Source organism: Anastrepha obliqua, chromosome 2, assembly GCF_027943255.1.
Source record: "Anastrepha obliqua isolate idAnaObli1 chromosome 2, idAnaObli1_1.0, whole genome shotgun sequence".
In the NCBI taxonomy this organism is placed as follows: Eukaryota; Metazoa; Arthropoda; class Insecta; order Diptera; family Tephritidae; genus Anastrepha; species Anastrepha obliqua.
Window position 1 is genome coordinate 37,293,671 of NC_072893.1, and position 12,101 is coordinate 37,305,771.

Here is a 12,101-nt window from a genome sequence, read left to right on the forward strand (position 1 = left end):
GAAGAAAACACAACAATAGCATTGCTTTATTTATTCGATAACTGATTTAATTTTATTTATATGTAGGTATACTGGATTATTACACTTTATAGTGAGCTTAAGGGCTAACTGTAATAATAGTAGAAATCTTTTGATTACTTTTTCGAAAGCTTGTAAGTAAAAATAAAAATATACAAATTCTCTACTGCGTGAGTATGTTTCGTAAAAAATATCAATATTACATAGAATATGTGCTTTGTGCGAGAGTTTTGTATGCAAAGTCAAAATTTTCAAATTCGAGGTTAAATATTTATTTATTCATGATTTTTGTTTCTGGTTTCGGTTAGCAAGTGGTTTTTTATGCGAAATATTTCTCATGCACTTTTTTGCAGCTGTTAAAAAAGGTTTTCTTTCTTCTGGCTTTGAGAATTTCGGTTACTTCTCACTAACGTTAAGATCTCTCTCATCATCACTTTCATAGTTTGTTAGCTCACTTTTTGCAGTTTTTCTCTGGAAACTACCTCGTTTCTACTCCTCTCACATGTAACATATAACGGTATATACCTATGCATTTATGTAAAGTCCAAATGTGTGTTTCTGTGTATTTATGCATATGAAAACTTTTAATTCTAACAAGAGACAAGCACAAAAGCGGTACGACACAAATACAATATCTGTTACATTGAGAATTCTCGCAAAACACAATTTTTAAAAATAACTACATATATTTTAATATTTGAGTGTATAAATGGGTGTGTGTGTTTATAAGAATTTATGCGTGTTTATGTAATCTAACAATGTAAGTGTGTTTCTCTTCATTACATATACGAGTACATATGTATGCATGTATGTACATATACAAAAAGGCAACAACTATTTAAAAGCATATGTGGTGTTTGTTGTTTTTTTTTGTATTTATTTTTAGTGTCAAATTTACGTTCTGCATATGGAGAGTGTGTCCAGCAGGAAGACGGCGCCATTGATGATCATCAGCGAGCCCGTAGCGAGTGCATTACGTTTGCTGTCCTTGAACAGGAAATCGGATCTATCATGCCACTCATCGATGATTAAGGCACCAGAGATGACGAAGAGAATGCAGCCAATAATCGAGATGAGTGCGTTCAGACGCTTCTCCACAATCGAGTTGAGAATGTGTCCTGTAAACAGTTAAAATGAAAAAAAAGAAGAAACACAAAATGAGAAATGAAGTTGGTAGTTAGAAATAAAATTTTACAGAAAAATATGTGTTTCATTTTGCTTAACATAAATGCAGTTTTACTTATTTATTCAAAGAGGAAGTTGAATATAATTCAATAAAGGCTCTTTCAAAAGACGGGCCTAGATGTGGCTTTAAAATAAAATGTGTATTATTATTATTATTTGTATTACAATATTAACCAAAAAATAATAAAAAATAAACAGCGCACGCTAGATAACGTGAACGCTCTAAAGCGTGAACGCCCCAAAACGTGAACAGACATTTTTGTGCATTGACTACTCTAAAAGGTGAACAAACCCAAAAATCTCTATAACATGAACAATAAACGTTACAATTATTTTAAAGTAGTTTTAATTGATCTCAAATAATTATGAAATTGGGGAATCCCCTAATTATAAAATAGGCATTCTTAATTGCATGTAAGGAGTAAAATACAGGGTGAACGATATGAAGTGTTACCAACTAAAACAACTCATGACATCAACGTCAAAATTGTTCTAATGACAGTTCAATATATTGTTTATAAGCCATCAAAAGCATTTGCGTCTCAGTTTAGTTAAATTTTTTTTTCTGTGATGGAATGCAAACGTAATAGTGTGATTGCGTTATATTTGGCTGGAAAATCAGAACCAGCCCTTGTTCGTGAGCTCAGTCACCTCAAAGTGCATAAAATGTTTGTGTACGACACTATTAAACGTTACAATGATACTGGTAGCATTGCAAAACGCTGTGGAGGTGGACCAAAAAAAACCGCAACAACGGCAGAAATGGTTCGGAAAGTGAAGGCTCGACTTGAACGAAATCCACGTCGAAGTGGAAGAAAAATGGCCAAAGAACTAAAAATATCACAAGACAGCATTCGATGCATATTGGGAAAGGAGCTCAAGGTCAAGGCTTACAAGTTTCAAAAAGCACACGATCTTTCACCCCAGCAAAAAAAAGTTCGGTGCGAAAGAGCAAAGGAGTTGTTGCGCTTGCACGAACGTGGCGAATTTCCTAACATTGTGTTTTCTGATGAAAAAAATTTCCCAAATGAGCAATTCATAAACACTCAAAACGATCGTGTTTACTTGACCGAACGCTCATACGAGAATTTGAGCCTACGCAATTTCCCATCGCAAGTAATGGTTTGGGCCGCAGTGACCGCTGATGGACGCTCTCCAATCGTTTTTATCGAGCCTGGTGTCAAAATGAATGCGACTTATTATCGGGAAAATTAGAGCCGTGGACACACAAACATTTCGGTTGTAGACCATGGACATTCCAACAGGACACGGCACCGTCTCATAAAGCTCGTGTGAACCAAGAATGGTTAAGAAACCATGTTCCACACTTCACTTCGTCCACTCAATGGCTTTCAAATTCGCCAGACGCAAATCCGATGGACTATTCCATTTGGTCCCTTTTGGAGAGCAAGGTGAGGACTAAAAAATATGCCAGTATGGATGCGCTGAAAAAAGCGAGTATTCGAGAATGGGCCAAAATACCTCAAGATCACATTCGTAGAGCTTGCAACTCCTTTTTGACCGTTTGAAGGCTATAGTCAAGACAAAAGGTGGTCACATCGAGTTAAAGTGAATATATGTTAAAATTGTAATCATTTTTGAACAATTTTGTCATCAATCAATCAATAAAAACTAATTTCATACAAAAAGTTATGGTGTTTTGAGTAGGTAACACTTCATATCGTTCACCCTGTATGTTATGAAACTATGAAACTTTGCTGATATCTTCAAAACAAAAACAAAAAAAAAAATACATAGTAAATTTACTCACCAATCAACAGGATACCGCAAATGATAGTAAAACCTCCTAGCGTACCGCAAACAATCAGCGGTTGAGAGGAGATTGCCGTAGAGGTCTGCCAAAGCACAATGCAGGCGATCGAGATACCCTAAAAACACAAAGCGATAAAAAAATGTATTAATATTTAATTTCTTATCATGTAAAGAGTGAATGAGACGAATGTATATTTTTAAATATAAATAACAAATACAATCATACTTTATAAGCCCTTATCATAGCTTTGGCACATTTTCCACGCTTACTTATAGCAAGCCAGAGTTGCACGCATTAATTAATGCATTTTTAAATTACATACACTTATACACACCTACATACATATATATGTATGTATGTATATGGCACCACTTTATCTGCGTATAAATGCACTGAGTCAGCTATGCGAATATAGAAACATTCATCATTAATGCGCCAGCAACCTTTACGACATCGCCATCTTTCGGCGGTGCGAACACTGACTGCTCCAATGATCAATAACAATGAAATCAGAGACTATGAATAAAATAAGGTCGACAAGCTTATCGATTAACGCACCGAGTAGACGATCCAAGAGGAGAGGAAGTAGGCGGAGGTAGGAAGGCGAAAGGTGTGATTGTAAGCAAAACAAATATGTACTGTGAGAGAAACGGGGATGTGAAAAATGAGGGAGAAGAAAAATATCATATCGTTCGTTTGCTGAAAGAGTGTCATAGTCCATCCGAAAGCAGGCAGAAATGGCAAACATAAACAAAATCATAGCTGTATTCATTCACAATGTTCCATTAGCTGAAAATGAGAGCAATGAGAGTTAGGGAGCAATGAGAGTTAAATGAAACATTCTTAAACAGACTTTCTCAATATTTTCCTATTTTTATCAACAGCATCAAAAGAACAAGATTTTCGCAGATACCTACTCGTAAATCGATGCAGCTCACGTAAATTTTAAAATTTTTTCCGAAATATTTTCACTGAAGTCTTAAAATATAATAAATTTTATAATTTCCATGGAAACACAGTACATATTTTTTATTTGTATGGGGAGTGATGCACCCTAATGTATGTACATACCCAAGTTATAAGTTACATGACCAGACTACTCCAATTTCCGTGGAGCGCCTTGATAACTACCGTTAAACAAACAGCCGTAGATAATCAAATTACACTTGGAGTGCCGTACACTAACATCACTTAGCTCATGTACGATTACTCGGTTATACAAATTGTTTTAATCTTAATAATTATAGTTAAGGTGAAGGTGGGCCAATGATGGGAGGAGGAAGGCAGGAGGTTAAAGTTACCAAAAATTTGTAATAGGCATAGGAAAGCGGCTGTAACAGGCAAACAAATTTTAGGGGCATTAAACCATTCAAATAGTTAATCAGTATAGGGGAAAAAGAAGATAAGAAAAGCTGAATAGACTGATTAAAAAAGTGAAAGAAAAGAAAGGATATGTGCAAGTAAAGCAGCCGGCGTAGCCGATTAGCTTGGCGCGTAACTATCATTCGGTAGTGCCAGTAGTAGGTAGTAAGAACGGGCATGAATCACCGAATGATAGACCTTATGGCGGTCACTCCTCAGCAGGCAATGGCAAACCTCCGCGGGTCTTTTTGCTAAGAAAGAGCTCCTCATAAAAATCATTTGTCGTTCGAAGTCGACTTAAAACTGTAGGTTCCCCCATTCGTGAACGCACGCCACCAATAGAAGGAAGAGCCAAACATCTAACAGAAGTGAACGCGTCAATTTTTTATATTTTAAAGCATTCAAACTCAAACTATCTTCGAAAAATATTATTTTCTTCTAACTAACTTGATTTAAGTTCAGTAAGTCCGCTTACAGTGGATCTTGCGGTAAACGAGGAGGGCAAGACAAAGTACCTTGAGTCAACAACAAAAAAGTCTATGCGTATTGGACAGCAGGTTGCGATTGGCAATTACGAGTTCGGCGTAGTCAAGGACTGTATTTGCCTAGCATCCAGCATTAACACCAACAACAATGTCAGCCAAGAGATTCAGCGAAGAATAACTCTTGCCAACAGGTGATAGTTTGGGAAGGCGTTGGGCAGAGCACGCATTCGATGCACGAACAAAAGCTCTATCAATCACTCATCTTCCCGGTCCACTGTATGGCGCTGGGTCCTGGATATTGACAAACACTGATGGGCGGTTATTAGGAATTTTCGAGAGAAATTCTTCTTCGCAAGATCTATGGTCCGATTTGCGTGAATGAGGCATATCGGGTAAGATGGAACCACTAACTGTACAAGCTGTATGCCGACATCAACGTAGTGAAACGCATTAAAAGTCAGCGGCTGCGCTGGCTAGGCCACGTTGAACGAATGGACAATAACACTCCAGCAAAGAGGCTGCTCTTTTCGAAATGCGCTGGTGGAACTCGCAAAAAAGGACGTGCTCATCTACGTTGGAAAAACCAAGTCGACGACGACCTGTTTCCTGGGCCTACCTTTAGATGAGCTAGATGAAGACGACCGGTGATATGCCCCACACTGGCGGAGCTTCTATTACTGTTAACAAACAAACAAAAAAACGCATTGAGATTTTTTTCTTTTGCTCTTTCATTGATATTTTTCGCGTAACATTTTTAGAAAAAATTTAAAGTTTTTCAAATTAAATAGATTAAATTAGTGCAGGTAAAACAAATTATGCATGTCTAACTGTGTAACTTACAGTAAGCAAAAAGATTGCATTCTTTTAAATTTATTGCTTTTGTTGGTAATGACCATAAAAAATATTAGGCAAATTTTCGCTTTTAAATTAATTTTTATTCCCTATTTAACTCTATTAATGAGTTAATCTTTTCATTAAACTAACCCAAATTTTCCTTTTTGTTTACAAAAAACCGACTATTTGGGCAATTTCCCTCACTACTTTCACAAATTTGTTCTGCGATCTGCGTAATGTTATACTCAATCATTATGGACTAATACCAGAGAATGTTAATGCAATGAGAAGGTGCAAATGTTACTGTAAGCTTTTTTTAGTACAATTGAGATCTGAAAGATTTGTAATAAGGTCATTTAGCACACCGAGTTTATAGACACCTCACTGACTTTTGCCCACACAAAAATTAGAAACACCACACATCTTTCACCTCAACACACAACACATTTCTCACCTCGACATTATACCAATTAAATTTGTACTATTTTCGTATTTTTGAAATAATAAGCGAATACGTAAAATTTATTACATGATTTTTTTTTTTCAATTACATTAAAAAAAAAAAAAGATTTTAAAAAATAAAATTTATAAAAAAAAATTTGCACCGGGAATTGAACTCGAGTCTAACATGTGGCAAGAAAAAATAGGCGGTGCGTTTATTTCTTCGACTGCTTATTTTTTTACCATTTTGTTAATTTTGAAATGATAAGCGGATACATAAAATTTATTAAAAATTTTTTTACGATTACATTAAAAAAAAAAATTTAAAAACGAAAAAAAAAAAAATTTGCACCGAGAATTGATGGCGAGTCACGTGGGGAGGATAAATACATTAAACTAATTAAATTTTTACTATTTTCGTATTTTTTGAAATAATAAGCGAATACGTAAAATTTATTACATAATTTTTTTTAATTACATAACAAAAAAAAGCAAATTTAAAAAAAAAAAAATTAATAAAAAAAAGTTTGCACCGGGAATTGAACTCGAGTCTAACATGTGGCGAGGAAAAATAGGCGGTGCATTTATTTCTTCGACTGCTTATTTTTTTACCATTTTGTTACTTTTGAAATGATAAGCGGATACATAAAATTTATTAAACATTTTTTACGATTACATTAAAAAAAACACATTTAAAAAAAAAAAAAAAATTGGCGCCGAGAATTGATGCCGAGTCACATGGGGAGGATAAATACGCAGTGCGTTTATTTCTGCGCCTGCGTTGTGAACCAAGGTTTTGTGCATGCGCGCGACGCGAATTAATTTTAATAAAGTTCTGAAAGTAATTCATGAAGTTTTTCATTACATACATTCATAAATGGTATATGACAATATACATACATAATATGTATGTACATGTCAATAGGAGGTATTTGCATTAAGAAAAAAAAAAACGGTTTAAGATAAATCAACACTTATTTTATATTGTATGTCAATTTATAGTTTATGTATTCGACAGCATTTACATACATATGTAGGTATGTACATTTGTATATGAAAAACAATAATGCACAAGCGCAAGAACATCATCCTTTCATACATATGTACATATGCATGTATGCCCAAATAACCTTGACTTATGTATGTACACAAGTCACAGCACATCACATTCTTACAAGACAAATACACATACGCACTAGCGTGTTTCTTCCTAACAAGTGCAAAAACAATTCTGCTCTATGTATGTATTATGTCCTAGCATATATACATACATATATACCTACTTGCCTTCTAAACTTCCTACAAAATAATTGTATTCATATGTTACTACATCCATGCACGTTCATACATTCATGCATATACATATGCGCGAGCACAGCGCTCCCTTCTTGCTTCCGTGTACTTTTGTCTTTCACCAGTCGATATTCCTAATATTGTACTTACAAAAACACGATATGTACTTTGATAGACGCAAAAGCAACAGCAAGCGCAACGCCATGGCCGCTTTGCCACCGCACATTCTAAAATGTTCTAGAACACAACAAAAACACATACCTCACATGCGCATGTCGCCCAAAGCTAAAATCTAAGCCTGGCGACTACAAAAATAAAATACATTCGTAGACGCAGTCGCAGCGGCCATAATTCTATCAGCGACTGCGCTGAACAATTTAGAAGAAAAACAAAAAGTTCATTCATAAGTTAGAGCTCATATTTCAATTTCATTCATAAAACGAGCCGCCCATATGCCAATTTTCGCGACCATTCGAAAATAGTCAATATTGGAATATTTCGCGTGGAATTATTTGCCAATATTTGATAAATCTTAAATTTTTGTCATGTCGAGTGGCCGCGGCTCCGTATGTATGTATGCACCCTTATATGTATGTAAATATGTCTTCTAACTGTGCGACAGTCGCGAGTTAATGCGACTTCCAGCGAATCACACATTGCTGTCCGCAAAGCCGCAAGTATGTACCTTATGATCAGAAAGTACCGGGAATGTTTAAATTAAACAAAACAGAGTTAAATTTAAGGCAAATTTATATTATCTTCTTCAAAATATGACCCGTCTGAAGCAACACACATGTGCCAACGTTTAACCCAGTCCTCCAAACACCCCCGGCAGGCCGATTTGTATTCTCTTTGATCAGTGCGATGGCGCGTTATCATCATGCAAAATCTGAGAATTGTTTGCTCACATTTCCGGCGGTTTGCAACACACAGCATCTCTCTAAGGTTTCAAAACGGATAAATAATATTCTCTATTGACTGTCTGGCCCGATGGAAGGTACTCATGGTGGACTATGCCTTGGCAATCGAAGGAAGCAGTCAACATCACCTTCCCGGTTCTTTTTGCTCATAGGGTATACATATCCCATGTGTCAAGTGTGCGCAGAAGCTTGTGTTCTGGGTTTTGTTAGAATGGTGGTGGTTTGTGCATATATTTAAACACATATGTGAGTATGCGCGTTAGGCTTCCTGGATGGATATTAGAATATTTTCTCATCAATATGTGTATGTAAGTAGTTCAGATTTGACTGAAGAAATTAAATATAGGAATGCATATTCATATGATTGACTTTATGGCTGTTTTACATATAAATCAATTCACATGAATAATGTTATATAGAAAATAAATTTCTAAATAACTGGTATTAGAAAAACCTGAATACACTATTTTAAATCAATTTCAATTAAACCAAATATAAAAAATGAAATAAAAATATCGAATAAAAAACTGTGCACAGGATTTGAACCTGAGTCAAATATGAGACGATGTACTGCATATACGACACGTCTTTCACGATTGCGCTAATCTACAATTATTAATGATCTTTTCTAAATCACTCATTTATTCGATTCGCAGTTTTATATGTACATATTCTGCGTTAGTTGAAAGTTTGTATGCGTAATTATATGAATATGCATCTGTGTATGCGCGTTTGGCTTTCTGGACGGATATTAGAATGATATTTTCTCATCAATATAATTTGGATTTGATGAAATAGATTATAGACATATGTACATATTTTCTGTTTTGATTGATTTATATAAAAATCAGGTCATATCCAGTATGAACTATTTTATACCGAAAAGAAATTTCCATTTATAAAATACAAAAAACAGTATTTTAAAGAAATTTTAATTAAAATAAACTCAAAAATTTTACCAAACTTTCCTGGTTTGAATTGTAAAAAAAAAAAATGTGCAAGAAAAAAAATATGACTTCAGGATTTGAACCTAAATTATATACGTGCCAAAAAACAAAACGAATAATTCCGCCGACTTTAGCTTCTGCACCACAAACTAACTACCGCGCTGTCTTCTTAATCGCAATTTTATTCGCTTCGATTTCCTTAGTAGTGTGCCGAAAAATCTTATGAACGTCCTCAATAGTATGGTAAACGCAGAAAATATCTGAATTCTTGGCCTAGCGTGGTAAGTAAATATAGAAACCCTCCACTCGCGTGGTAAATATCTGCAATTCCGACCTCTTCAGGAAAGTTGAATTTGAAATGACCTTATTATGAATCTATAAATTAGAACTCGAAAAAAGCTCATTTAACATTTGTTCCTTCTCATTGCATTAACATTCTCTGCCCCTACTTAGTCGCTTCATTGCCGACTTACATTATCGGCATAACAAAATTCAAATAGAAGAAAAAAAAAATATTGCTCCAAAATGACTAACATAAACAAAATAAATAAATATTATTCTCCAGACGTGATTTGCATTCCATAATCCATACAAATAAAATAACATAGAATTTATATCAAAATTCAGTACAAGTACTCGTGTGCAAAAATTATAATAATTACTATCCTAGCACTCTGTGGACTTTCAAAAAAGCACGTAATTCAAGCCAAACATTTTTTATTTTTCCTCGCCGGCATCTCAATTACGTATATTTATTTTGAACTTGAGAATCGGCTGTTGTATTGTTAGTTGAATATGTGGACATATGGGCAAACATGCATATACTCGTACATACACATATTCATATACTAGTATATAGTTGTTATCGAAATTCAAGTGTAAATTTATTTATTCAAGTTCATATGCAAATACTAAAATGAGCAGCGAAATACTTTTATGTAGCACAGTGGGTGCAGCGTATGCCGTTGTATATTGTTTCTATGGCTTCCCAAACGAAGCAGTAATTGAAATCATTTGATATTTTTTAAGTAGAAAATGTTTACTCTCGCAAAACTTACATACATACATTTGTAAATTAACATCGATTTTCATGAGGTGATTTTTTCTTTGGGGTATGAGCTGTACGGTCCGATCCTAAATAAGCATGACATATCCAGAAAAGGACGCAAAATTGCAACTACAGAGACACTCATTGTTGTATCTTGATATTATGCAGAGCATCAATATCTTTTACGAGGCTTTTGAAAACTGGGATTATGGATGAAAAGAGGCTGAAGGGGCATGATAAGATATTTTCGCAGATAAAGCACTGTTCATAAGAGTGTAAACCATAATTCCACAGAACTATTGGAGTCACACTGAGATAGGGAATTTGAGAATCACTACTTTTTCAATGACGGCTGCAAGACAGAACGTAGAGTTTGGGCAGGTAATTTCCTCGACCACCCAGGAGTAAAATTATGCTTCCATATGTCTGATTTTGATCAGAAGGCTGCCGCTTTTTGGAGCTTCATACCTTCAAGAAGATCGCGTGACACTTTTTTCACACAAACGCGCCCTTCATAACTGAAACAAGAGTCTTTATGAAATATAAAGGGTTTTCCAATAACAGGTGTTATTGGTGAGTGGGTTGCGCTATCGAGAGATAATTAACGATTTTTTTATGGCCGGAATCGGTTGGTATTGATCTGGACAACGTTTATTTTCAACAAGACGGCGCTACGTGCTACACAAGCAACGAAACCATTGATCTTTTACGGGAATAGCACCTTTTATTGAAAACCCTTTATTATCTCCCTTCTTCTTCAATCTCCCTTTGATAGCTTTATTAAATTTGTTTTTTAATTTCGTGCAATTTATTATACTCTACCAAAAGCAAAGGCTTCTGCTGCACGTCTCATTTCTCTGCTCAGTCAATACTTAATACTCATTTCTTATTCTAATTTTCTTATTCTACTTAGCGGACTTTTCATTCACTTAAGTATTTCTGGCTCACGACAATTCAATTGCATTCGGTGCGTAACACTTTGGGTATTAAAAAATGCCCGTTCAACTATTCCTCTATATTCACACACACACACATACGAAAGTATTTAGTGTTGCGATTGCCTTTAATATGGCATTGTTTTGTTGTTATCTAATTAGAGTTACAGCGTTTCCAATAGCATTGCATCACTGCCATTGCAGGCGATTGAATTTCATGCCAGTGCGCCGTTTCTGACTGGGGCAGCAATCAATCAAAATGCAAATTAGTGATTCATTCAAGCGTGAAATTCCTGCATGGCTAACATTTCCATTTTTTAAACTGTTTTCGCAGTTATAAAGACATACCCATTCATTGCAATCTAAATTAAAAATTTTTATACAAATTAGATAAATTTTGCTGATGGGGCAAATTATTTGTTGGCGAACGTTTTAATTTAATTTTTCACGACAAATTGGTTGAGAGCTGCTCTATGGGGGTTGAAAGCGAATATAATATTACAAAAAAAAAAAAAAAGCATTTACGGCTGAGTGAATTGTCACTGTTCTAAATAGGCTAGGGGTAGAAAGACCTATCTACCTCTGGATCTCGTCACTGCTTGGTGGGAGGGAAATAAATGCTATGGCAGGAGGTGCTAGAAGCACTAGATTCGTACATAGGGGTACACGGCAGGGCGGCGTCCTCTCGCCTCTCCTTTGGCTAGTAGCTGTGGATGAAGCTTTAACTCGCTTAAATAGGAGTGGGGTAAAGGTGGTAGCATATGCCGATGACTTGGTCCTAATGGTCTCAGGCCCCTTTCCATCAGTAATGGCTGAAATTTTGGAAGGTGCACTGGCTACACTCAGTTGTTTGGCTGCC

At 35.4% G+C, this 12,101-nt stretch overlaps 1 protein-coding gene across 1 annotated transcript in view; it reads right to left on the reverse strand.

Moving 5' to 3' along the window:
• Window positions 1-21: 21 nt before the first annotated feature.
• Window positions 22-12,101, reverse strand: part of LOC129238883 (protein snakeskin) — a 44,230-nt gene continuing 32,150 nt past the window's right edge. The window contains exons 2-3 of the mRNA XM_054874109.1: window positions 2,975-3,092; window positions 22-1,136 (exon numbers count right to left, since the gene is read on the reverse strand). Coding sequence (XP_054730084.1) covers window positions 913-1,136; window positions 2,975-3,092 — 342 coding nt within the window. The 3' untranslated portion in view covers window positions 22-912. The remainder of the gene's footprint in view (window positions 1,137-2,974; window positions 3,093-12,101) is intronic.